The 27,434-nt window shown below is 43.1% G+C and overlaps 1 protein-coding gene across 6 annotated transcripts in view; it reads left to right on the top strand.

Moving 5' to 3' along the window:
• USP49 (ubiquitin specific peptidase 49) overlaps positions 1-27,434 on the top strand; it is a 33,399-nt gene that overhangs the window by 3,908 nt on the left and 2,057 nt on the right. Inside the window, exons 2-9 of one of the 6 annotated variants that reach the window (XM_082778419.1) lie at positions 5,464-5,547; positions 12,162-12,207; positions 13,147-13,291; positions 14,105-15,515; positions 17,313-17,517; positions 19,173-19,281; positions 20,023-20,228; positions 21,003-21,145. In XM_082778419.1, coding sequence (XP_082634545.1) covers positions 14,133-15,515; positions 17,313-17,517; positions 19,173-19,281; positions 20,023-20,228; positions 21,003-21,145 — 2,046 coding nt within the window. In that variant the 5' untranslated portion in view covers positions 5,464-5,547; positions 12,162-12,207; positions 13,147-13,291; positions 14,105-14,132. Of the gene's footprint in view, positions 1-5,463; positions 5,548-11,713; positions 11,847-12,161; positions 12,208-13,146; positions 13,292-14,104; positions 15,516-17,312; positions 17,518-19,172; positions 19,282-20,022; positions 20,393-21,002; positions 21,164-27,434 lie in introns of those variants that run through there. The other 5 variants (XM_082778420.1, XR_014319016.1, XM_082778418.1 and 2 more) reach the window with 5 other exon arrangements.

The raw sequence follows: 27,434 nt of genomic DNA, 5'->3' as shown, positions 1-27,434 counted from the left end.
AACTTTACTGAGAAAGCAGAAGAAAACGTAGGCAGGGATTCGAAAGACAGCAGCTCTTTCCTCCCCCCGCTGCATACAAACGTTTGGCTGGGTAATTCAGCCACCTTTTCAAATGAGGAAGAAAATTGAAATATGTGGATCTGACAGCCCAAAGGTACTGGGAGTGCATTTGAAATGTATCTTTTGTAACGTGCCATTCGTGAGAAATGTACTCTTAAAAAAAAAATCTGACTAAGGAGATTTTTTTTTTTCTCCTGTTTTGTACCTTTCCTAACTGGAATGCAGAAGGGTGCTTTAGCCAAAGAAAAAAAAAAAAAAAAAAACATCTTCAGACACAGGAATCCCCGCAGAAGACTGGAGTTACTAAATACCGTGCTCCATCTCGGCCTTTAAAAGCAAGTTTGATCTATTAGGGTACACCTCAGTGTGCAGGGTATATATATCACAAAAACTTTTACGCTCAACCCCTCACCAAGTGTACTGAAAAATAAACTTTGTCTTTTTTCCCTCCGGGTGAACCCAGCGGCGGTTTTGAAAGACCCAATTTAATGGAGAAAAGCTTTAGTGCATTTATGTCCTTTTCAGCCCTTTCAGTCAAACCATGGAAGATCAAGTCAAGAGTTATGGGCCACAGCTGTGTTCCTCCATTGAGACCTTCTATAGGACATCAGCTGAGCTGATTAAGAAATGGTGACCACAGCTACATTCCCTTATTCGCTTTGAAAGGCAAATCCGTCCACTTGATTGAGAAGCATTGCCTTGCAACCATATTTTCCCATTCGCTTTCAGTGGGCGGCTTAGATTTGATTAAGAAATACTGTCCTATAATTACATTCGGTCTCTCTCTCATGCTATGAAAAGCCTCTGAAGACAATTCAAGGTTTTGAACTTTAAATAAAAATGGTACGGAAGAGGGATCTTTGCAGCCTGTCTAGGTGGATATGCAGATGAAGCGATAAGTAGCTTTTAGCTAGAAATACTAAAAGAGTATCTTAAGGAGGGCAGTTGGTGCTGGCTTCTGTTTCTGTGCTGCTCCTGCTTTGTTCCCCAGTTTCCTGGAAGGGATCAGTGGCTCTAAGCTTGATTCCGTTCCAATAAGTTGATGACAAATGTGCTTTCCTCTTATTCAAATAGCAAAACCGTATTTTAGATTAAACCTTTCCATTCTTTTGGTGTGATGGGACCAGGCTCGTCTCCTGCCTGGTGCTGAATCTAACTTCACCAACTCGTTTTAGGTAGTTTAGAATTTCACATTACGTCGTATGTTAAATGTGTTCCAGCTGAATAACGAGTGCCTCGTGTATTAAGAAAATTACACAGATTTGTGGCTGACTTCTAGCTCGAGCATTATCTGCATAAATATTGAACTGTAGTCTATCAGAACAGATAATTTTTTCATACATTGCACTTCAGCAAAAGCAATTTGTCATGAACGCCTTTTTCCCCTCTGCGTGCAGATCCGTATAACTCAGTCAAATGAGGAGCTAATGGCTTTTTTGACTAATTAGGATTTGCGTTTCTCTTCGCTGTGTTTTTTTATAGTTGGCAATAGTTGGTGGGTGGAGGGAGAGGGCTAAGAATTGTTTGAAGCAGACTGCAGGGCTGTGTTTTTGTGTCTGTAGATATGCTGCTAGAGCAGGGTGGCACTCTCTGCCTTTGGGTGCTTAGGGTTGTGTTTTTGGGTTGTTTTGTGGTGTGTTTTTTTTTTTTGCTCTACTCAGTAATGAACAGTGACAAATGAGACGTTCTAACTCCGAGATCGTGGCTGCTTTAGCGTGAGCCAGACGGGTGCTTGATGATGAATTAACCAACAGACAAGCCAAGTTTCGGTTCGACAAAAAGAAAACCCCGTCATCTGTCGGGTTGTAGAGCAGCGCTTGGCTGTTGGGGCAGGGAGCCCAAGGTGATCTGGTGTCTGTAGCTCGTCGGGGTGCAACGAGACCATATAATTATGGCATCACGCTCCTGGAGGATCAATGCCTCCAGCTTTTTCACCCAGTGACCTTCTGTAATAGTCACAGGGTTGATTTCTTCTTGGTTCTTCAGGGAAACTTTTTCTCTCCTCCCTATCCCATCCAAATCTCCTGTCCTGGAAGTGTAGGAGGCAAAAGCGATGAGTTCAGGCAGCTCGTTGAACCAAGCTGGCTCCTGTTCTAATTAAATGAAGGGACTAATGGCTAAATATCTCCACCCTCTGCCAGGAAACAAAAGTACGGGGAGGCTGCTCCTCGCCTTCCTTACAGATGTTGCTGGAGGGAACGTCAGGAGGACGAGGAAGCTGAAAGCAAGACCCTGTTTAGATGCTGGCTCAGTCCTTCCTTCTGCCCTGTGTTGTTGGTGTGTAGTGAAACCGTTTGCTGGTGGCATGGAAATCCGAGCTGTCTCGTTTGGAGTATTTCAGGTGAAAATAAGCCCTGCTTCAATACGTGCCTGATTCCTTCGGTAGAGAGGAGTCATTAGCTTGTTGCTGTATGCGAGTGCCTCGCTCCCGGTCTCCGTAGAATTGGCCGTGTCTCCTGCAGCTAGAGGAGTAAACGTGGAGGGAACAAAAGCATCGTGCTGAGTACAAAGGAGCAGGTTGGTCTGGATAGCTCTTTCCCTGAGGAGAACAAAGTTGTGTTTTTTGTTTTTTTTTTTTTCTGAGCTCAAAAAACACACGAACAGGGAAAATCTGTTTTAATTTTCAGGACAAGTATTCTAGACTTACAGTAGTATTAATTATTCTGGGGGAAAAAAAACAAAACAAACCAACAAAAAAACATGTAGAGCTCTGCTGCTCTTTTAAAAGAAAAAATACAAAAGAAATAGTCGAATCAGCTAACTGTTTATTCGCTGGAGTTGTGAGAAAGAGCCCTTAGCTCGGGTTTAATGACGTTTAATCATTCTTTCAAAAATACAAAGGAGGTACTAAAAGCTGTTCAGCTAAGCTTTAAAGAACTAATAGCTATAACTCAGATCCAAAAGTGATTTAGTTCCAGAGGTAAGTCCGTAATCCTACCAGCCACGAGTTAATCTGTCATCAGACTAAGACTGGAAGCAAATCTATTTAACTAAGAATAGTTAATTCACCTGAATGGGAGCGGCGATGAGGATCCTTCGCACAATCGTGACTTTGTTTTGGGAGAAAGGAATAGTCGTGACAGAGGTGACATGAACTAGTGGTTTGCGAAGATGGGCTGAAAAATTCTGCTTGAATTTTGCGCCGTGCTTTCTCTCAACTTTTTGGGGGGGTTTGGTAGCGTGGCTCCCAGACCTGTCATTTTGGATGCTAGAAATGAATGAATCCTTGAATAAGAAAAATCATTTCCTGCTTGTTATAAAATGGGAAGGTTTTAGGAACAGCTTTTTGGGATGTAGGACTGTGACATCAGAACCTAGCTCACCTCTCCCGCTTTCCTTTTCCTCTTGTCCTTTTGTTGTTTCATCTCAAGACAAATTGATGTGACGAACCCTGACCTTTCAGTACGATAATTTATTAAAATAACAGATGCTGTCGAATTGGGCCTTGGTGGATCTTCAATTCTTAGAGAAGATTAATAATCTGATATTTCCCAAAGCAGGTTCCTGCTTCCTACCTTGTTCTGCTCGCTCAGCGTGCTGTGGGGAGGACAATGGCATCACCCCTCACACGCTGCCTGCAACTTCCAGGAGAGGATTTCAGCCAGAACAAGCTTCATAACCTGGCAAATCAGGAATAATTCTTTGAGGAGGGGGGGGGAAAAAAGTGAAACGTTTCCGTATCTACCAGGAAAGAGAGGCTCAGAACTTGCGTGCTTGCTGGCGAGCTGGATGTACGGAAAAATGAGAGAAAAACCATTTATTTCTTCATTTTGTTGGTTCCTCTCCCTCTCCTTTTGCACACCTAGGAAGGGGCACGCTGCCTGGGTAGATTTTTCCAGGCTCGTCGGCTGAGGCCGTGCAAATCTCCCCGATTCTTTGTTGACACGAAAACGGGGGAGACCTTGGGTCGAGCCCGGCAGTCAGCAAGGCCGGGTCAGGTCGGCAGCTTTTGGAGGCGAGGGGCAGCAGCACCTCCCCTGCCCTGCACCCTGCACGTGGGTGCTGGTGCTTAGTGAGCATCCCGGCCCTAATTTGTTTCTTAGGCAAATGAAAAACGAGCTCGAGTCGTTGCCTTTGGATCAATCGGTCGCTAAGATTTACTCCGCTTCCCAGTGAACAGCATTCCTTAAAATCCATAGCCAATTTTCGAGCTGCTGTTCCCTTTCACTCGCTGGGTTTTCCAAGACTTAATAGTAGTTGATTGGCGAGTGGAGGCAGAGGGAATGATGGAGAGAGGTGTCAGAGCCCTTCGTTATTTTTGTCTTGTTTTAACCTCAGCTCTTCAGACGCATCGAGGACACCTTTTGGGCTTAAAACACAGCGAAACGCGACCGTGGGCTGCAGTACTGATATTTAATACTATTTGCCTATTCATTATGGCTGGGGAGATAATAAGCCCCAGCCTGCTGGGGTTGTCTCGTGCTTTATTGCTTCAGTAGATGGCACTGACATGTTCGTTTGACTGATTGCTTTATGTGTTGTATCAGCTGCGATGTTGTTTTAGATTAGTTAATAGTCTGCCGAAGATTTTGCCAAGATGAATATGAATTGAAATGGGGGAGGAAGAGCAGCGGAGGACTACCCATAACTTACCAAGTATTCACTCCCTGCTATAATCCGTCTTTGTGTCTATCACAAAGAGATTCTCGAAGAGACTGTTAGCCTGCTCCTGAATACGAGGGCTGTTAAATTGATCTCTGCTGCAGCCATCGGTTTTGTGTGCGAGCGGTGCCAGGAGAATTCTCTTGACGTGCTGGAGCTATAAAACTTCGCCTCGTACCTGTGAGATGGAAGGGCTTGGGTTGGGTTTGGGTTGTTAAAATCGCGTGCGTTTTGCTGCAACGGCAGGAAGCAATTAGCAGTTTTTGCAAAAGATCGGGGGGGGGGACGGAGCAAGGCGCTCCAGGTCAAAACGTAAGCTCTGACCTTGCTAAAGGAGCTCTTTGCAGGCGGTGGGGAATTGCGTTTAATTTTGGTGGTGGTGTTGTGAAGGTGGCTGGGAATTGGGTGGAATTCTCGCTCGAAAAGGTCGAGGGTGGCTGTGAAGTGTTTTTAATATCTGATGCCTGAACTATTGCTGTCAGCCTCAACTCTGAATGCTTTGTTTATGTGGGAATTGGTGATAAATGCGGTGTATACTGAATATGAAAAACAGTGTTTAAAGATTATGGTCAAAAGAAGTAATGCTTTCTGCATTCTGATGAAAAATCAGCTTTTTGGCTGCATCTCAGCAGGCCGTGATTAGAAGGAATGATAAGGTAGGGTAAGTGGGGACGCGAGAGAATGGCTCTTTATCTCCTCTCTTCCTGCTTTGTTAGGCCACGCTGAAATCTAACATGGCTCGTTTTGTTTAACTTGTGCCTTGTTAATTATTCTTAATCTGCCTTGTTCACTTGTGCACAGGTCCTGACCCGGGAATACGTCAGCACGTACTCCATCCATCCCAGCCGCCTCGCTAAACTTGAATACTTGCCGAATTGGTCAGTGGTAAGTGAGAAAGGAAACAAAAAGGCATCGCTTTGGGTACGAATCCTGACGCTTTGGGGCCGGTGGGGAGTACAAACTGTCGCCTGGATTTCCAAATAGTGAAAATGGGTGTAGCTCTGTTCATTTGGCTTCAGCACCGCTGACTTTACGTCCATTACAGCTCTGGTATTGTCTGCTTTGGCAGAGAGAGAGGGCTTTTTTCATGAGTGATGTTCAGGGGCAAACATGTACCAAACTTTAAAACCCCGTGGCATGCCACTCTGATGTTGTCACAATTATGGAAATAGAATTCATTGTGAATTCATGGATTCTATAAAGCTGCTTGCTTGACTCATAAAGTGAAATTATTATTTTATATTGGGCAGTTAGCATCTCCTTGCAGACTGTTCTAATGCAAAACATTTTTTTCATGTTTTATTCTGATAATTCAAGTTGTATGTATTTGCTGTAATTGCTTCAGGCTTATACAGATGTAACTACCAGTGGAAGGGCTGCGCTGACTCTTTCCCTTTTTGACTGTTTCACTAGGACTAAAGGAAACATCGTGAATTGTTTTAATGCAGAGTGCCTCTTTTATACAGTGTATCTGTATCGTGTTTCCCAGCTTATTAACACTTCAAAAAGCCAAACCAAAAATAAAACCTCAGGAGCCTATGGAAAGAAAAGGGAGGGGGGGGGGTTTAATGTGTTGCAATAAATGAAGAAACATTAACTTCCAGAACACCATGAACTAAGAAGTATACAGCATTTTAATAATGCTTTTTAACATCCGCAGCCATTCTGTAGCAAGTTCCCATAGTTTCAGAGAGCTGTAGGATCCTGGATCCTTTTTTCCTGTTCGCTTTAAGGTGACCCCAAAGAATAAATTACTATCTTAAATCTAGGTTCAAAAGGTGATCTTACCATTCTTTTTATTCATCTCTTGGACTTGGACAAGAAACGGTGGGTTTGGCTTAATAAGAGTATTCATTTTTCATCTTTTTAATATTTCCACTTAAATATTCATCCTTAAAATATTTTAATTTTTAAAAACTTCCAAGCTTCAACTTGTACGGCTGGGGAATTTGAATAGCTGTGCAAATTGGCGAGTTTCTAAGGAGGGCTGTATTAAAACGCTTTGTGAGCTGAAGAAACTCGCCTTGCCTTCGCCCTCTTGTGATTATTTTCAAACCATAAACTGCCAGATATATCCCTGGTGGATGCTGAGCTGTCTCCAGTTTAAGAGAATCTTCATCAGGAAGGAATGTAGATAGAAGACACATGCACATTTGAAACTATTTGTTGGCCTGTGTAAAATGGGAGCGATTGCTCTTCGAGGACACAGGCAGCGTGCGTCCTTCTGGTTTAGCTGTAAATTGCTTCTAGCCCCAGAAAAGCAATTTGGCGTTTTTCTAACTTTCTGGTTCGAGCCTTTCTGGTAAAGGAAGTTTCTATCTGCAGAAACGGTGGTTGGGCTAGGATGTCCAAAGCAGCTCAGCAAGCACAGTAAGCAAAAAAGGCAGGGTGAGGTTCCTGAAGACTCCAGGCATTGCCTTGCTTTAGGAGCAGGGGCTGGGGGGCTTTGTACTTTCTGTTCAGGCTTCATCAGCATGTTCACAGAAAATTTCAGTTTATATGAGGTAGATTTTAGAATGGCAGTCATGTTTAAAACAGCCTGTGGGACATTAAACCTTTTCCTGGAGTACTCAAAATTCCAGCGTTTTAGGGGAAAAAGGGAATGTTTTCCCATCGCTGCTCCTTTCCCAGGGAAGCTCTGAGCACCGGATTGAACACAGCTTTAACAATTTCTGTGATGCTTGGTGGTTAGATAGTACCTGTGAATGTTACGTTTTCTGCAGGTGTGGTCTGCTGGGGAGCTGAATTTGGGGTAAATGTGTCCAGAATGGGTGGGTTGTGCTGCTGCCTGGTGTGGGATGGGTTTAATATCCAGTGTGCTGTGGGACTGGGACCTTAATGCCTCTGGTTTGGAAGCTTTGGGACGCTCACATCCACCAGCTGATGGAAATGTGAACCAAGTGGTGTCATCCTGGTCAGGTATCCCCCTAAAACTACAGGAACTTCCTAGGGAGGATGGCTGAGCTTCCCCAGGGCGCTTCAGAGGGCTGAGTCCTGCAGAAATCACATTTGCTCCCACCAAGAATATCAGTGCAGGAAATAGGATATCATAGATTTCATTGATTCCCACACTTTTGAGTGTTTTTTCTTTTTTCTTTTTGTAATGATTTGAAGATTTCTTTGAAAACCAATTCCCCAGATTCTGGATTTGAGCCTGCAGCAACGCGTGCACTCGCAGCAGCAGTTTAACGTTGACATAGTTATAATTAACTTAAAGGAGTAAACAGAACTTTCCATGGAATTTGGCAGTGAAGTCCTGTTTTAGTCGAGCTCCCTTGTGGTTACAGCTTCGAACTGGAGCAGGGCTGCATGCGTGGTGCCGTGTGCTGGGCACACGGTGTCTTTTGCACAAAATCCTCCGGGCTCGTGGCAGCACGTGTGGGACACTGGCCACCTCCCAGACGGGGATGTGAGAGCTTCCAGAACTCCACAAACTCGGGATTCGGACGGAGGAGTTCTCTTTCAGAGCTCTGGGAGGTTGCTGAGCTGCTGCCCTTGCAGCTGATGCTCAGAGAAATAAAATCCGTGGGGTTTGCAGCTCGGGGCCAGCGCCCATCCTGCTCGTGGTGATCGCAGCCAGGACAGGAGGGAGGTGAGAGCAGTGACTGCTTTTGCTGTCACAGCTGAAGGCTCCTGTCACAGCTAGTCAGAGCCCTTATTTGTCTGCGTGTCTCTTAAGTTGTGGTTTATTCATGTATTCACAGTAGCTATTTAATTCACTGCTTTGCTTGCCTTTTCAAAGAAACCCCGTACACCTAATCATCTGTAAATTTTCCGAGCGTTACTTCTTTTTTTTTTTTTTTTTTTTTTGTCAGTTGGGTTAATTTGCCTGTAACTAACTCGATAGTGTGTCATCTTGGATAGAGAGAAGCCAGCCACTGTAGGATATAAAGCTGACAATTTTTAATAAAACATGCTTTCAGTGTAATTGAAAAAAAAAAATCTCTAGGGCTGCTGTTAATCTTCGGAGGCGCAATCTGAAAGCCTGAAACCAGCAGGGCTTGGACTGGAGGAGTAAAGGGAGAAACCCAAACCCATTCTTGCTCTGCCAAGTGGATGGCTCTTGGGAGAAGAAATGGAGGGAGAGCTTGTGGAGTGTTTTCTGCTGTGCTGCCTGAGCTAGTAGCTGTGGACCGTGCCCAACTTCAGAAGGACAGACAAGACCTGCCCAGGTGATGGGGCCATGAAGCTCTTCCTTTTCACTAAAGAAATACCAATTGCACGATGTTTCGGTGTGCAGGGTGCCATTTCTTGGCTCCCACAGGCTTTGGGAACCGAGCACAGGGTAGGAGTTTTGCTGTGAGCACGTGGAGGGCTTTTGCTGGTGGAGGAACGTGGCTGTCTTCAGCAGGGAGTTTTTTTTTCCCCATCTCCCGAGCAGCTCAGATTACATGTTTTCATTAGACATCTGGTTGAATAATTGGTTCCTCACAAATGGGTAGGTTAAAATAATCAGAGGAATAAAGTTTTTGAGTAATTGTATGCAATTTTTAGCTATATATTCTCTCTGATAACTCCTTAATTTGCATTTTCGAGTATTTGCAGCAGGCTAGAAGTTCCACCCTGAAGTTGTTTGGAGAAAATTGTTTGGGGGCAGGGGGCCTGGAAGGTTCTTGATTTTTTTCATCGAAGATTTTTAAACTTCAGGGGTGAAATGCCGTGTATTTGTGTAGGATACCTAGTTCTGATGGAACCCCAGAATATCTCAGGATGTTTTTCCTGCGGTGTTTTTAAACAAAATCGCAAGAAAGGCAGGCGTGTTTTATTTAATGCGATAGCAATTCCCCGCGGACTGCTGAAATGCTGCTGTGTTTCACTCTTGCCACTCCCGGGAGAGGGATAAATGAATGAAAGAATCATTCAGTCTGAGCTTCCCACCTGTCTTTTAGAGATGACTTCCAGATTGCAGCTGAAGGATTTTTGTGCCGGTATTCGGGGCTCTTATTTGTTCTGGAGCCAACCCTTGAACAAATGGGAAGTGCACCGAGTTTCCAAGGCTAAGCATCCAGCGCCTTTCCTGATCCATAAACTTTTTTCTGTAACTTCACAGACATTTATTTCGAAAAAGAAAGCAGCAAATGTCAACAGATCTGGGCAGATGTCTTTAATCAGTTTCCAAACGTGTAACAATGGTACAAAGGAGTATAACAAAGTCATGTGTTTTCTTTTAACACTCTCTTAGTGTTAAGATTTTCTGCTGCGTTTGGTTCTTGAAGTTGTTGCAGGATCTTGCAATAAGCTTTTCCAGGCTTACGAGCCATACAGGTAAAGAAAGCAGGGTCTGACCTTGTGTTTAAATGTGTTTAAGTTATTTGCAAGGTGAGAATTTTTCAGATTGTCTCCGGAACGTTCCTGGTAGTCCAAGAAGAGCTGGCTGGTTGTAATGCAGCTCCACGCTCTTCGGGTACCACTGCTCCGTGGAAATCAATGAAATTGTTCCTCCTGCCCCCACCCCTTACCTGGAAAAGGTCCAGGCAGGCAGGAAGGGACGGCTCTAGCCATATAGCTATCTCTTCAAACGAGATCCACCTTGATGGAAGAAATCATAAAACCAAGAAAAAAAAAAAGTATTTTATTACTATGATGCTATGTTGTGATTGCCAAGAGAGGAGTTCTCGTAGTTTCTTTCCAAGACCTTAAAATGCAAGATGTTAATTCACCATTATTACACTGGCTGCCTGCTCATGGCTTATCCTAGACTGTCACATCAACCACAGAAACTTGGGTTCGGTTGTTGCTTTATCTTAAATGGCTCCAACTCTGTAATCTTGGCAGGGTTCCCCCCTCCCTGCCTTGTGCGACTGTGTGCAGGTTCTGACTCATCTTTGTGTTTCCCTTTAATCAGGGCTTTTTAATTTCTCCTGCTAGCGCGATGTTTTTTTTATCCTTTCTAGGAGGTTGTGGCAAGCTGTTTGTTTACCTACATAAAACAGAGGAACAAATTTTGGTCTTAATTGTGTGCATGTGTCTTCCCCTGACTTATTTAGTAATCAGTTAGCGTGTGGGGTGGCAAGGCTGAACCTGCAGACGCTCCAGCTGCCATCAGTACGTGTTGCACAATGCCGGAGAGCCTCTTTTCATTATTTTTTTTCATGGAAGGAGTCAAAAAAACGTGAGTCTAATGTGCATCCGTAACGTGAAGGAGAAAATCTGAAATGTGGAGCGTGGCAGAGGCTCAGCGAGCAGCGCGGTGCTCGGGCTCTCCCTGCACAGCTTGGGCATTAAAACCACAGCGAGGAGAAGCAGGGGATCTTATCTGACAACAGCCTTGGGAGGGGAAGTGGGAAAGATGCATAATTTGAGTCGTTTGGGTTAAACGAGCACCGTTTATGTCTAACTCACAGAGCAGCCCAGCGTATGTGGGATTTTTTTAATAGGGTTTAGATTTGCGAGGGAAGTGTTTGTAGATACCTAAAGAGAAACAGGTGGGGAACATCACAGGCAGCATCAAAGATGCTTTTGTCCTGAGAGTAACTGAGCGAAGGTGTAACAAAGCTGCCTTGTTAACCGACCAAAGTTGGTAAAATATCTGTCCTCTTTTCAAACAGGAAATCTTGCTGGCCCACACAGGAAAAGCAAAAGCAGTTGACAAAAGGCTTGTAATTTATATACTGACAGCCCAGTTCATTGTTAAACATGATTCTTTAATGCGCTGTATCTGGTGTGTGATTGATTTCCTTGTAGCCTGTTACCCAGCTGAAACTAGCAACATATCAGCCTTATTTCTTCTTTCTTTTTTTTTTTTTTTTTTTTTTCTTGGAAATTGAGGATAAATCCAGCGCTCTTTGGGAAATATTGTGTCCCGAGACCTTGCAGAGCTGGTGAGTGACTGCGCTGGGCAGCTGCTTCATCCATCTCTAGGAAATAACGTTCAGAAGGCCCATTTTTTGTTTGCTGGAACAAATATCGGATATGCCTGCGAGACTCAAGGGTTAAATTCCCAACACTGTCGCATATGGCAGTGAGCAGAATCACAGATGTTGATGATACAACATAATTAGTATTCTTTTATGTAAATGAAGGCTGTCAATGTTACCATAGTGTCTATACTCTTTCAAGCTGGAATCTCTGCCACTTGGTCTCACCAAGGCTAGACGGGATTATTCCACGGATTTCTAGCAAGGCTTGAGCAGGAAAATGAAGAAGAAGGGGGAAAAGAGGTCTGGGAGGAAGGCGAGAGAAAGGTGAGCAGGAACGCTTCCAACTTGGAAGGAGGAGACCGGACCCGTCCTTTGTTTACTGTCGCATTTCCAAAAGTCTCTCCAGGTCCTGGGATTTCTGAGTGAATGAACACCGTCCAAGCGCGAGGTGTAGCGATTTTAACTATTGCAAATAACTGAAAGGGCTATTTAGGCACTGAAAAATCACCGTGTTGAGATGAATTCTGAAGTGGCCACTTGAGCTTCAATCTGAAGACGAGGAGAGTTAAAGAACAGAAAAGCTTTGATTTTATATATATTATTTTAAATATATATGTATTTATTTTTTTTCTTTAACAGATTTCATCTTTAGCAGCGATATCAGTGGAAAGAGTTAGCAATTGAGGTAAATTTGCATCATTTTAGGACCATTAAAAATAAGTTTTCTTAGCCTGGTCAGAAAGGTTTTCTGTATACCATTCAGAGGCAGTTGTTCCATATCTATCCTAAAGCTTTTAGAAGGTGTGCTGTCGCCTTTGTTATGCTAAACTCTGTCCCTTGTAAAGTGATTTTTTAACTAATTGTTTTAAATACTTGATCTGACACTGTCTGTGACGTCTGTAGCCACTTTGTGCATGTCATCGCTGTCCCCTGTATCACTTTGTATTCTATTGAAGTACTGTAGCCAGATATATATGAGCAAATAAATTAATTCTTTCTTGGATTGTTATACCAGATACATTTTTTTTTTTTTAGTCTTTTTTGCCTTTGGCAAAATGCAGGTTTTTCCTATTTTTTCTTTCCTCTATTTAGTTGCAGTTTACACTTGACAACTATTCTTTTCTTCATTTTTGTTGTTTGCAAAAAATCATTTAGAAATGAAATTTAATTCAGGACAGATTTTTTTTTTAATCTCCTCCCCCCTTTCACCAAGTTATCGAAGCAGCCAAAATTGAAGTGATCCCAGGAGGTGCACGTTTTTACTCTTTTTTTTTTTTTTTTTTTTTTTTTTTTGCTCGGATTTTTTCCCTGCCATATGTTGGGTCAACCACTACAAAAGACTTAGGATGAAGAGGCTACGTGTGATCAGCAGACTTATAGATTATCAGAAATGAAAGCAGGAAAATGAAATTCCAAGTGCATCTTCCCTGTGATTTTTTTTTTTTTTAACGTCTAAGTATTTGGGTTCCTAAGTGCATTCGTGCTTTGACTTTGAGGTAATTCTGTTCCCTAGAATAAGTGTGTTTTCCGCAGTAGCTCTTGCACTGAGGGGACTAATTGCGTTCAAAAGCAACCTTGTTTGCTTTCTTAGTTTATGTGCATCACAAGAATATTTTCTCTCTAGGGTTTTGAAGCTGCGCTGCCTTACAATGAAGACTTAAGTAGTAATTAAATTCTCAAAGAACCACCAAGGCTCCTTTGGATGAAATGAGGATGTTCCAGGCTCTGGACGTCGTGTCGTGAAGGAAAGAATGTTTAGACATGACTCAGTGAGTAATGCGTGCGTGTGGGTGGGCCTGGGTGCTGTTTCAGTGCCCTGATGGCTTTCACTTGTATCAGGACTGCACAAAAGACACCACTGCTGGCACGAGGAGTGGCACTTTAGTTGTTCTCCTTGTACAACTGAGTATCTCTTATAAAACACATGGACGTGTGTTCATGCAAACAAGTACGCATAGAGATGTTTCATTAGGTTTACTCTAACAAGATGTTATGCATTTCATTCTTTTCCCCCCGATGATTTTTAAACATTAAAACCATTTGGGAGGGTGAGGGAGATGGGAGAATTTGAGGGTAGAACGTAAAGCCTGCAGACTTGAGATCGCATATAGACCAGGTCTGGTTATGGCCATTACCTGATATTTTTGTGGCTTCTGTGAAAAGTTGCTAACCTCCGTCTAGTTCCTGATGACACGCATTCCAATTCCAAATTCATTTTGTATGTATCAATTTCAAGAGGGCAGCTAAAGATCAAACGTGTGGACTGAATTAATGTTTTTCTCTCTGGAAGCGAGCCATTCGGGTTGGGTAGGGCACGCTGGCAGATGTCTGGGCCATCCTTAGTAGACGGATAGACAGTCTTGTTCTGCAGAGCTTGTCAATCCAATCTCTTTTGCTGCTACTAAAAACTGCTCTTAAAAATATTGTGCACAGAAATAATGTAGTCGGTTGAAGGAAAACTGCAATTGGAATGGATGTGACGCGACATCTGTATTTTTATAGGTCTTTACATCTGGTACAAAAAGAGAGCATTTTAAATATGGAAGTGGGTCTAAGATTTTTTTTTCTTTTTGCCTTCCAAGGTCAAAGCAGCGAAGACTTCTGTAAGAGATGGATAGATGCAAACATGTTGGGCGGCTACGACTCGCCCAGGACCATTCTATCCTGAACCCGCAGAAGTGGCACTGCATGGACTGCCAGACAACTGAATCTATCTGGGCTTGTCTGAAATGCTCCCATGTAGCCTGTGGGAGGTACATCGAGGAGCATGCACTTAAACACTTTGAAGAAACCAGACATCCATTGGCAATGGAAGTTAATGACCTGTACGTGTTTTGTTACCTTTGTGAAGATTACGTCTTGAATGATAACCCCGAGGGTGATCTGAAACTGCTAAGAAGTTCTCTGTCAGCGATTAAAAGTCAAAAACATGATCCGTCGACGAGAAGTGGCAGGACTTTGCGATCCATGGCTTTGGGAGAGGACATGTGCAACCATCAAAGGACCCTTCAGGGACAGTCTCAGATGCTTACAGCTCTCTGGCACAGGCGCCAGTCCTTGCTTACAAAGGCGCTGCGGACCTGGTTTGATAAGAGCTCCAGAGGCCAGCAAAAATTACAACAGAAGAAGCAAATGGAGGAGCTGGAGAGGAAGAAGGAGGCAGCGAGGCAGCGGCGGCAGGAGATGAAGAGACAGCTTCTGGAGGAGCTGGCAAACACTCCTCCAAGGAAGAGTGCGAGGCTGTTGTCCCACGTGCACAGAGAGAACTTGATTCCAAGGAAATTCAGGGAGGTGGCGACCGCTTCCCCTACCTCAAGGCAGATGCAGAGCAGCAGATTCAATCAGTTTTATTCCATCCGGCGTAAGCCTCTGATGACTCCCGGGGTGACGGGTCTAAGGAACCTGGGAAACACGTGTTACATGAATTCTATTCTGCAAGTGCTAAGTCACCTCCAGAAGTTTCGAGAATGTTTTTTGACGCTTGATCTCTGTGAAACAGAAGAACTCTTAGCCAAAACTGTGAATGGGAAGTCTAGGATGCCTGGCAAATTGGCAAATGGATCCGCTGCTAATGAGTCAGGGAAGACTGACAAAGTGGGATCATATGGCACGCAGAGCTTGCCAGCTGGCTTAAATGGTGGCTCCTCGATAAGCAGGAGTTTAGAACTGATACAACCCAAGGAACCAAGTTCAAAGCACATCTCCCTCTGTCACGAATTGCACACCCTCTTCAGAGTGATGTGGTCTGGCAAGTGGGCGCTCGTGTCCCCGTTTGCCATGCTGCACTCTGTGTGGAGTCTGATCCCAGCGTTTCGGGGCTACGATCAGCAGGACGCTCAGGAATTTCTCTGCGAGTTGTTGGATAAAGTTCAGCAGGAGCTGGAGTCGGAAGGAACGAAGCGCAGGATCCTCATCCCTTTCTCTCAGAGGAAGCTCACCAAGCAGGTCCTGAAGGTGGTGAACACCATTTTTCACGGGCAGTTGCTGAGTCAGGTATGCAGCTGGTTTTGCACAGAAATCAGTGGGAGCTGTTAACAGCGAGAAACAATGGCTTTTGTTTCTTGAGGAACCACCAGATACCGAGGAGTAATTGCTTAGGAGTGCCTCCTGAGAATGAAAACTGATTGCTGCTCAGGTTGTCAGTGGTTTCGATGCTTTTCATGTCTATTGTAAATTTAGTGGACGTTTGCCACTTGAGAATGACATCTGCACTAGCACAGAGGTTCTGAGCCCCTACTTTTAAGTTTTTATTGTGTTTTTAAAGCATCTTTGTAGTTCTCATCCCTTTATGGCTTTGTTTCTGTGACTAGAAAGAATACGATGAAGGACAGAGAGGGCAGTCAGCCTGCGCTATAAAGAATAAGCTGTCTGTGACACTTCTTATTTGCAGGCCTTTGAAAGTCATCTTGAGATGCTGAGCATGCTTAACATATGTTTCTGTAGGAGCTGAACGTGCCTGCCCTGTCACGCTGCTTGGTCTTTTATTCCTGTGCCGTTCCCTTGTCTGAAACGCATTACTCCCCACAAGGCTGACCCTGAAAGCGCAGCGTGTTTGAAAGTCCTCCGCTGCCTTTGCTGTCCAGGAGAAATGAATGCTCACATAACTTGACACTTCAGGGCTTCCACGATCAGCCCCCGAGGCGTGTGATGTGTGTGCATCCCCGGCAGTCTCTACGTGGTCTGTCTCAGTGCCAGCCTTGCTGTGCCTACCACTCCTAAGGACTCCCATGCACGTTGAATACCAAAAGGTGTATTTTTTGAGCTAAAGCTCTGGATTTCCAGGGAAGGAGTGCTTGAAGTCCTGGTTTGTTTGAATTGTCTCTGCATTGCATGAACTTCTCTGCTTAACTGAATGCTCTTTGTCCAGTTGTCTTTTGGCTCTGAAGGTGGTGCCTTATGGCTAAGGTCAGTGTGCTAGGTAGGGCTGTTAGCAGCAGGAAGATGTTCACAAATCAGCGTGAGCTATCTGTTGTTACAATATATTATAAATAATTTGTCAAGGTATTTATTCTCCCTGCGTACCTTGTGTTGAATTTTAAACCTCTCCAAGCACAGAAGACCTCCTTCCCTATCTGCTAGCTACACTGAGTGCATCGTGAAGTTACTGGTGCCGTCAGAGGATGGAGGTGGATGGCTGGAAAGCCAGTGCAAAGTTGGGAGCTGGTTTTCTGCTGGAGAGTTTTCACAAGGATGCAAAGTCTGGATCTGCTTTCTGGTTTTGTTACCTCCTCATCTTCTTGCTTGCTGCCTCTGAGATTAGTGGAAAACTTTTCTGCTGTTCATATTTATAATACTCCAGAAAGACAGCAGAAGTGCACTTTGAATTTGTCCTTTCGTGCTCCATTCATGAATAATTTTTATATAGTTAGCAGATGAAACAGAGGAATTACACACAGCACTTTAGAATGTGCAAGGAAAATAGAGAAATGAGGGAAGGAAGATTGTGGGATAATTGCTAACCCATACTGCTTGTAGTAGAAAACAGAGTGCTCGTTACCCAGCCGTGGAGTGGTATTACACCTGCAATATCTTCTGAGGAAGTGAATCCCATAAAGGTGAATGTTGTCTCCGTTTCTGGAGAATTGAGAAAGTCTAAATTATTTGCTGCAGACATTTCTAATCTGAAAGCTAAATCTACGAAGGTTTCTCTTGACCTGCTGCCCATTTTTCTGGCTGTGAGGCTGTGCTGCTCCTTGGGTGTAAGCTTGCCATTTAGATGTGAATTTCAAACGTCTGTCTGCAGGTGTACGTGTACCTAACTTCATTTGTGTACCAACATTTCATTCCCAGGTCACCTGCATAACGTGCAACTACAAATCCAACACCGTTGAGCCCTTCTGGGATCTTTCCCTGGAATTTCCTGAGCGCTATCACTCCATTGAGAAGGGGATCATCCCCGTTAACCAGACGGAGTGCATGCTGACAGAAATGTTGGCCAAGTTCACAGAGACTGAAGCTCTGGAAGGGAGGATATATGCATGCGACCAATGCAACAGTAAGTCTGCTGCTGTCTCTGCTGATTAGAAGTCCTGTTTTTTTTTTTCTGAGAGGTTCCTGATGTATGTTTTGTGCCTGAAAACCTGGTGTGACCGATACATACTCCTCGCTTGCATTGGAGGGGAAGGGGGAGGAAACTTAGAGCTTGGGGGGGATTGGATTGAGAGTCAAGAGGAGAAAACAATAAGGAACAATAGTCCTTACCTGCTGCATGGCAGGAAAGCTTTTGTAACAAGCTGTCTATCTGCTCTCTGCTCTTGACTGAATCCTTTAAGCAGAAATCACAACTGCAGAGTTCTCGTGGTCTGCCACTAGGTTAGAGTTTCTCTCTCTTTGTAGGCGTTTTGTCAAAATGCAGTGAAGTGACATTATTCCGAGAGTCTCAGGTTAATGTATTACCTGCTATATGAATGCATGTGTTTTGCTGTGCTCAGCTAGAAGATGACTTCTGTAGCAGGTCTGAGTGTAAGGTCATTATATTTCTGAATGTAATTTTAGCCTCGTGTATAATCATGCAGCTCAGCTACTCTGATAAGCTGTGTTTGGATTTTTTTTTTTTTTCATGTAGGTATTTATGGCAAATGTTTATTCCCTTGGGAGGAAAATGGCAATAATTTGACTTGCATTGCAACGAGGCAGCTGAAATAACAAGTATTTGTAGAGACCTCTTCACTATCAACTTGTGAATCAGTTACCAAGCATCTTCCCAAAATGTTGGGAAATAACCATTGACTGAGATGTCCTTGAAACAAAGCCAAATATAATTTGGACAGATTCTGATTCACAAATAATGTTCACAAAGCGTCATTGTGATCGAGCACAGCTTTTATCTTAACTCAGTCTTCTGTGATTTATTTTTTTTTTGTGGAAGCCCAAATTTTAACAGTTGCTTCAGAGTTAAACAGCTAAAGAAACATTTAACCAGCTGAAAAAAAAAATCAGGGAAAGGCAAATAAATAGCTTGCATCTAGGTGCCAAAAACTATTGGGGGCAGTGCTTGTCAGACGCGATAGAGGAGGAGCAACCCATCTGTTCTGAGCTGGTGCAGCGAGGTGCAGAAATCTAATTAACAGGTACATTTCTTATTGGAAACTGAAAGCCACCTGTCTTCCTGGTACGGTGGTGTGTCTGGTGTTCTGGAAAGAGTAATCGCTGGGAAGAGGAATGTTTTTTCCCCTCTTCTCCAGTTTCTGTTCAGCCATCCCTTTTGCTTTGTGAGCGGGCAGCACTCCTCCTGGAGGTGGAACCTTGCTGGAAGCATTTTCCCCTAACTTGTATTAATATCCTGGAGCTAAGTTTGCTGGTGTAAGCTTTGTTGCAGTGCTCTAATAAATGGATTGAAGTTTTATTTTAAAAGAACAGAGTGTCAAGTAGTGTTATTTGTATGCTGGCAGCTCACCTGCTGAAACTGCTGCAACCCTAGATGTCAAAAAATACTTTAAGTGGTTTTAAGCATGGTTTTTGATCTTAGGAAGTTGTCTGTGAAGGAATGCATAAGAAGTGTTTACTCGTGTTTCTATCCTATGGGTGCATGTGAGATGGACTAGTGCTGCTGGAAGAAAAAGAGAGTTCATAATAGGTTCTCTTTCGCTCTCAATATAATTACACCATGATAATTACACCTTGCCTTGATATTTTATTTTTCTTTGGTAGGCAAACGGCGAAAGTCTTCTCCTAAACCTCTTGTTCTGAGTGAAGCTAAAAAGCAGTTAATGATCTACAGACTACCTCAGGTCCTCCGACTGCACCTTAAACGATTCAGGTGAGCGGGGCATGCTGCAGGGTGTCAGGCAGGTGCCTTGTGTCTTTTGGGAGAGAAGTGCTAAGTGGGGTCCGGCAACTTCTCTCCCTTTCTGGGAAATGCATGTGTATAATTGTTTTACCCAGAGCAGGTGTGTAATGCTTGCTTCTAACTCTAAAACCAGCAGCCTGTTTGTAGTGTGTTTTCTGTTACATGCAACGTAATGTGTTGTGAATTGTACTTAATGATATTTGTCTGGTTTCGGAGACAGCTTGAAGCAGTGACTGTGAGATGGATGAACTGATCTGTTGAGTAAAAGATTTGCTGAAGCTGGAACCCCTGTGATAGTCAAATATATGCATTATGTTAAATAAAACATAGCAGGCAAAGTTCAAAATACGAAGTTTCTAAAATGGTTAGTGTAGGCAATTACGAGATGTGAGGTCTTTATATCTATATAGCTGAGCATTTTAGATGGCATTTGGTTGTCACAGTAGATGTTCTGTTTTCTTTGTTTGGCTGTTACCAATCTCAACAATGCTGGAACTACAGCCAATGGACATCAATGACGATTCAGTTTTATGCAAAAGATGACTGCAGTAGATTTTAAAGTGAAAACAGAAGGAAAAAATTGTGATGCCCTCTTGAAGGAAAGCTCTTTAAGCTGTTCCGCAGTGGCTGTTGAGTGCATCTTCATTCCCACAGCCCTCTGCTGCTGCCCAGAAAGGTCCTGAGCCTTTGATTGTGCCCTTGTGTTTGCAGGTGGTCTGAACGCAATCACCGTGAGAAGATTGGGGTCCATGTCCTCTTTGACCAGGTACTAAACATGGAACCTTACTGCTGCAGGGACTCTCTCTCCTCTCTTGACAAAGAGACCTTTGTCTATGACCTCTCCGCTGTGGTGATGCATCATGGTAAAGGGTTTGGCTCAGGACACTACACAGCATATTGCTACAACACGGAGGGAGGTGCGTGTGCCTTATTTCGGGGGAAACAAATTCAAGAATCTCGGTTTTTATTCCATAGACATAGTGCATAGTAAATCTTCATGATCGAGGTTGTTTGGAATCAGGTTTCCTGCCATTCGGTAGTTTGTTTCCCAGAATGTATTGCTAGTAGCATGCTTTATTTTTTTATTTTTTTATTTTTTGGTATAAAGACCACAGATTGCTGCTCTTTGCTTTGTGGCACTTCGGGATGCCTTTTATTGCTCACTGTTAACAGCATGAATGCTTCATTTTCTCACGGGATGTAACTCTGTGGAGCTGCTCCAGCTGGGTGTCTTTTCTCGGTATCCTTGGGATGGTGAGATAAACAGAAAGTGTTTTGAAACCGGACAGGGACTATTCATGAATAACATCCGCAGGGTTTTTGTGAATTTCCAGCAGTCTTTCTGCAGCTGAATCAGCATTGATTCTGCCTTTTAACTGATGCAGAAAGAGGTACAAATTGTCTGTCTCCGGAGAACTCTTATTTTCCTAATTGAGTTTTTGGGCTATAATATGCAATTGGTTAAATAATGATTCCATATTTCTAAGCTGTGTTAACAGCACAGAAATGGTAAAAACGTTTCCCATTTTAGAAACTCCTTTCCAAGGTATCTGTAGGGCAAAAGGTAGAGATGCCTTTTGTCCTACATGACCCTTTTTCTCTGTGGATGTCTCCTATGAACAGTTCCAAAATGCAGTCAGAAGAAATGGTGCCTCCCCTACTAATGTCCTCTTTCTCACTTTGATTCCTAGGTTTTTGGGTCCACTGCAATGACTCCAAACTGAATGTATGTAGCGTGGAGGAGGTGTGCAAAACCCAGGCCTACATTCTCTTTTACACTCAAAGAACAGTGCAGGACAAAGCAAGAATCTCAGAAAAACAACTCCAAGCTCAGGTGCTGTCCAAAAATAGTGATAAAGACAGAAGACTGACATTCCCATGATGGGAAGCTCTATAACTCAATCAACGGTCTCAGTTGTTTTTTGTTTTGTTTTGTTTTTTTTTAAACCATTGGTGTTCACATCTTTCCTCTTTGAATGAAAAAAGGCTCACTGCAGGAAGGGGATCAGATCGTGGTGCTTGCCGCCCAGGGTCTGGAGAAGTGTATCAAGCTGTGCAATTCTGATGCGTAAGATTGTAGTCAGAATCTTGGTTTTTAATGAATATTATTGTTAAATTATGCTCGTAAAACGAAAAGGGAGAGTTTGATGCTTTGTATCATTAGTTTCATATCAAAATAGATTTGAGTAACACATGTAACATGGCACAACCAGGAAACAAAAGCATTCAACTGGCTTCCAAACACCTTCAGTACCTAGTAATGCTGACAGACCTCTAGAAAGAGCAGGTATCGTACCATCCCCTTTAATTGTCGTTCAGATTTCCAGGGTTTGAATCACACCCAGGTATTTATTTTTATGATTGTCGGATAAATGGTGTTGGCTGCCCTAAAAGCCATTCTTGCTGAAGAAATGTTTGACACTCTTCTACAAGAGAAAATATTCCCCAGACCTCAGCTATTTCTGCGATACTAATTTATTTGCTATCATTTAAGGGCAAACCTTATTCCTAAAAATGGCTTAAATGGCTGGCTATTTTTTTTTTTTTTTCAGTGTTATGGGGGCTGTGTGCACACTTGATGGTTTATTCTCTAGGCTGAACTGAATAGGCAGCTAAATTCACTAGGAATGTGATTCTTGAAACAGTTCTGCTCTGGAGAATGTGTCTTTTGTTTTGTTTTAAACCAAACAAAGAAAACAACAAAAACACCCTGTAATAAGACGGGAATGTACCTGTGTGTGATCAGTCACATCTGTTTACAGTGGAAGCAAAAACGAAGCCTATACTACAGGTTTCTGCTGGCATAACTGTGCTGATCAGGTTATAAGGAATTCAAAGCCCTGACTTGCAGAGCTGTGACAGCAGAAGCAGTTAGAATGGAGGCAACTTACACTGGAAAACTGGCACTTTTTTTTTCTTTTAACAAGTGTGGCTTGTTTTCCTCAGGGGAACAGGATGAAGGTAATACCACAACGGTAGGAGACGGAGCTAGGTTCTGCTTCTGCTCCTGTAGTGGGAATATTCATGAACTCTGGTGGTTACACAAGGTCCAGAATAACTGAAGGCAGTGGGGTTGCACAGATGTCGTGCTGTCATGAGCAGAATTTAACCTGTGAAGTCTTTATTCCTGCTGGGGCATAAGGGGAAGGAATGTAGTTAACTGTCAAATTACATGTTGAGCTTGAAAGGCTACAATAATGTCTGTATCTTGTAATCATCTTGATTTTAGAATGTAGGGCCCTAGTTGACTTTTTATAGTCACTTCTCAGCCTACGGTTGGACCTCAGGTATTTTTATAATTTGGGGTTTGACTGCTCACGCTTCATGTTTTAAACAAAGCTGAATATGTAACTGCAAAGATACAGGACATCTTTCAGTCTTGATGGTTGCTTTATTTTTATTTTATTTTTTTTTTTGAAACGGTTATAGGTTGCTGTCATCTAAAATATGAGGCTCTTCAAAAAAAAAATTTGATTTTATTTTCAGGAAGAGAAGTTCTGAAAGCAGGTTTCTCTTCTTCCCTCTTCTACTTTTATCCTTGCCATCATATGCCCATCAGACATAAATTAATGTGCGTTATTCTTAGAGGGGGAGAATAGGAAAATTTCCCAAATACCATTCCTCTTTTTCCACTGCCGCTACTGCAACTTCCTGTCCTATGGGCAAATTGGTCCATTTTACTTTGGCTGACATGTCACTTTAGCCATGCAGAGGTGAGCACAGCAAACATGAAACTCCTCTTTTGTTAGAGCACAGTGCTGCATTAGGTCTCCTCTGTCCTTAAAGATTCCCATTTCCTGAACATCTGAGGAACACGAGGCTTTCTGAGCCTACAAAAACTGTTTTTTGCCAATTATTCTTAATTGGGAGTTCACATGCTCATGTGTTTTTTTGGAGAGGAGTCAGTGTGAAACAGTCCTGTGGGAACAAAGGGAAAACTTTAACTTCTGTTTCTCTAAATGTAGCGTGGTCTGGAAGGATTTCCTATGAATGTCTATATATCCTCGTATTTACTAGGTAGCATTATTTTTTGTGCTACTAGTAAATAAAATTAATGCAAATGCAATAGGCCAGGCCAAGATAGAATAAAAGTAAGCGTGACCCTGCTGAATGTGGAGGAAATTGCTTTGGCTTCAGCACAGGTGGAAGTTGGCATTCCTGAAGGAATGGAAATCATGTGCTCGTGATTTTCAGGTGCGGGCTATTTTCAGATATGTGATGGATTCTTTTCTGGAGCAAAACGTGCTTTGTGAAAACTACACGTCTTAGAAGGAAAATGAAAGGAAAAGGTGTTTGCCGTTGCCTTCTTAATCTCAGCGGTGGAAGGGAAAGCTGGATGCTCACAGTTTTACTGTGACTACCAAATACTGTGCTCACGGTCCGACTCCCTTACCCTGTTCATACACACTCTGATTGTTACTGCAGTGAGCCGAGACTCTTCGCTGTGAATGCTCATCTTTTGACTGAGTGTTTTGCGTTAATATTTGAATTCAGGTAGGAATTGATACAGCTGTCAGCGAATAAGTTGCAGAGGGGGGCTGGGAGCGTACCCGTAGCCGTTGGTGCACCCGATTGCCCGAGCAGATTTTGTAGCACGTGCTGTTGACATCTTTTGACGTTAGTGGCCTCTCCGTGTGAGCCTCGTTGTGCTGAGACGTGGAGATCCTGCGGTCAGAAAAATGATTGCCCTGATAGGGAAGGAATGAATTATACTTCAAAGTAAACTTGCTTTTTCCAACACTGTGAGGTTTCTGTAATATTTAGCTTTTATTTGGAAGCGATAGCGTATAGCATTTTTTATGCTGTTTGGTTTATATTTGTCTACTGCAGGCATCTTTGTGTAAGCATAGCCCAACGCCCCCATCGTGGTGGACACTGTTTTATAGTGTCCTGCTTGCCAGAAATAATAATTGGCAGCTACTTCTTTACATTAGTAAGACAAACATACAACTTGCAATTACAACGAAGCTCACTTAAATGAATGCCTGACAAAGTGCAGCCTGTGATGCAAACTTTGTCCCTCCTTTAAAGGTTTGGCTTCAAATTCCTCTAATACAGTGGTACACGTTTAGAAAAATTCCAAATGCAGGCTCTACTTCTGCAAACACCTAAGCAAATGATGCAACTTAGCTCAGGTGTGGAGTTCAGCATCCAAAGTTTTGAGTCGCAAGCTGAGTGTCTGCAGGATTAGAATCTTTCTCGTGGTCCCACTGGAAGTGGAATTGGTTTGTGTACGTACAGGGATTCCTGTACCAGGGCTCAGTCCTGTAACAAGGAGCCTTGAGAGATGCTGAGAGCAAGTGCGGGGTTTGTGGCACCCTGCAGGTTATTGTTGGAGGGCGAAGGAAGCCACTGTTGGGCTTGTGAGCACGCAGCCTTTGGGGCAGGACTGTTCCCAGCATGTCCTTCTTCTGTTCAACTTGTAAGTAAATCGGTGTTTCTTAATTTTATGCTTTCAAGAATGAAGAATCTTAATGTATTCATGGCCAGGTGTGATGCAACATCTGCTGTAGTCATTAGAAAACACTTTATTTTAGCTAACTTCATTCCACTAGCGAGTTAATTGCGCAGATTTGCCTTTATGTTACCCCTTTGCTGCCTGCATGCCCAAGTTAAACTATGCATACCACAAAAACGGTTTCTCTGCAAAGCAGTGAAAAAAAACAATTTTTTCCCCATTAGTTCTGACCAGAACAATTCTACAATCTGGCTTTGGAGTTGTCAATGGGAGGCAGCAAATGGAAGAATGTGTATTAAACGCTTGACATCAAACTTTTCTGGGTGGCAGCACCACTCCCATGTACTTAAGGACTTCCAGAAGGTTTTTTGAGCATAGGAATCAAATTGGAAGCAGTAAAAGCAGTAAGTGTGTCCTATGGACTCACTATCAGAAGTTGTTTTGGTTTGTAAAAGCAAGGCTTCTAGCAGAAATATTGTCTTGGTGGCAATTTAGACACGCTTATGTTGACTGTGATGGCCCCAGGCCTGAGTATGCTTAATTGCACCTCAGTGAGAGAGACTAATGAACCTTCTGGCTGTTGCCCGATACCCCAGGATAAGCTACAGTGGAAATCAACAGTGCTGCAGAATGAGAAGTACTTAAGGAAGAGACAGTAAGTAGAGGGAGATTAGTTTTACCTGCCAATACAATTTTGTGAACTAATTTTGTATGATTCCTCAGATTTGGTGCCTTGTATCCGATAACGTTTTGCGTGGGACAGAAATGTTGGGAAATCAGTCATTAATTCCTGACTGAAGCAGCAGATCTGTGTGGTTTTTGTAAGTACTCTCAATATCGCTGACGTTTTTACATTTCGTATCGGTATGGGAGTGGAAAAGTTTACCAGCAAGCTCAGAAGCTAGCGTTTTACTGTTACGCGTTTGAGATCTCTGTTTTTGGAATAATTCAAGGAGCAACTTGTTCAAAGGCAGATTAGATTTGGCCTCTTAGATTTTTCTCATGTCATCTGGGCCCCTTGCAGCCAGGTCAGTGAGTTGACATCCACCACATCATGTAATGTGGTGCAGGGAACACACACTCCAGTGGGTTTTTTTTGGGTAGAGTAGCTGTAGCTTTGGAAAGGACCTTCTGTTACAAGTAATGGTAATGGCTGGTTTAGAAAAGAAAGAATATACATGTAGTTACCCTTGCCATGGCAGTGTTTGCACAGATTTCTTCTTAGCAGCCTAGCAAACATCTCTGCACCTGGGCAGACATGTCGTGGTAATGCCTGGGTGAGTGAGTTGTGCAAGATATCCCTTGTGTAAGGTGGCCAAGTGGCCCTTCTTCAGAGTAAGTGGTAAAATCCAAGCAGCAGCTCTGAATTCTGCCTTTTTGCGTGTTTAATCCCTTCAGCTGGTTTGAGATCAGATAGGATGGACTCAGGCAGAGAATTTATTGCCCGTGGGAAGGTAAAACCTCAATTAAATGTTGTTTTTTTTTAATGTCTATTACATTAACATTGATACCTGCTTATTGCGGGTAGATAGATGGGAATGTGAAGCATTCTAACAAGCTTTTAAATTTGTAAAATCTACAGCACAAATGAATGATCTTAAGCTATGTATGTCGGTTACCTGTACCAACCTGTGATTGTTTGTATTAGTTCATTTAAGGGGTGTGCCTTGGGGCCACTCCTTCCATCGTGCTTATTTTATTTTCTGTGTGTGAGAGAGAATGGGTTCCACTTGTTTAAAGGATAACTGCACGGTGGGCCAAAACACCTCCAAAAGAGTTCTTAGGTCTTAAAAATGCTGTTTGCAATGTACGTTTCCAAAAGGGGGGAGGAAGGAAAAAAAAAAGACTGGGCCAGTGGGCCCAAGACTGACTTTAACTTTAACCACTGTTAATTATTTATTGTTTTGAAGTGTGTGCACGACACGGAGTGCAGTTACAGCAAAGTGCTCTCCCCTTTGGGTTCTTCTTGAACTGCCGTACTACTGATTTTGTGCAGGTTGGGGCGAGGAAAGGGGACGGGAGGAATGAAACAACCAGCAACGATAAAGCCAAGCTGACTGCAGCAGTGAGCTGTGGTCTGCGTTCAGCAGAGACAGGAAGCATCTGATACACAGATCTCGTGTGTCAGACGATTGCATATTTTGCAGGTGTAAGCATTAAAATCCACATGCAGTCTCATTAGCAGCAAGCTCCCAGTTTGGGGGGCAAAAATTTCTCCTCTCAGTAATCTCACACTGGCAAACCAATGGTGCTTTTCCATTAAAAATTGCAGTTCCTAAGGAACAGTACCCCAAATCCTCAAGTTTTTTTTTTGTTTTTTTTGTTTTTTTTAAAAAAATCTGCCTGCTTAAAGCCCACAATGTCACTGTAAATGCTTCCGTAACTGGAAGTGAGAAAGGAGATGATGCAGTTGGTGACTGAACACAATTTGGTTTGTTCCTTTTAGTCTTGATGCCATACTTTCAGTAGAGATGGCAGGTAGCGAATTTCCCTTTTTTTTTTTTTTTTTTTTTTTTTTTCCCTGCTAAACCTCCTGTTCTGGGCCCTGACTTGTCAAAGTACAACTAGAAAAGGCCTGCTTCTGTTCCTGCTATACAGACACTTTCTGTGTGATCATCTCTTTGTGGGAACGTGAGGCTTTTGAATGTTCCTCCTGCTGAAGAGG

This window comes from Aythya marila (genome assembly GCF_965140915.1).
Source record: "Aythya marila genome assembly, chromosome: 24".
NCBI lineage: Eukaryota > Metazoa > Chordata > Aves > Anseriformes > Anatidae > Aythya > Aythya marila.
Note: the sequence above shows the minus strand (reverse complement) of the source record. Positions and strands in the feature narration are given on the sequence as shown.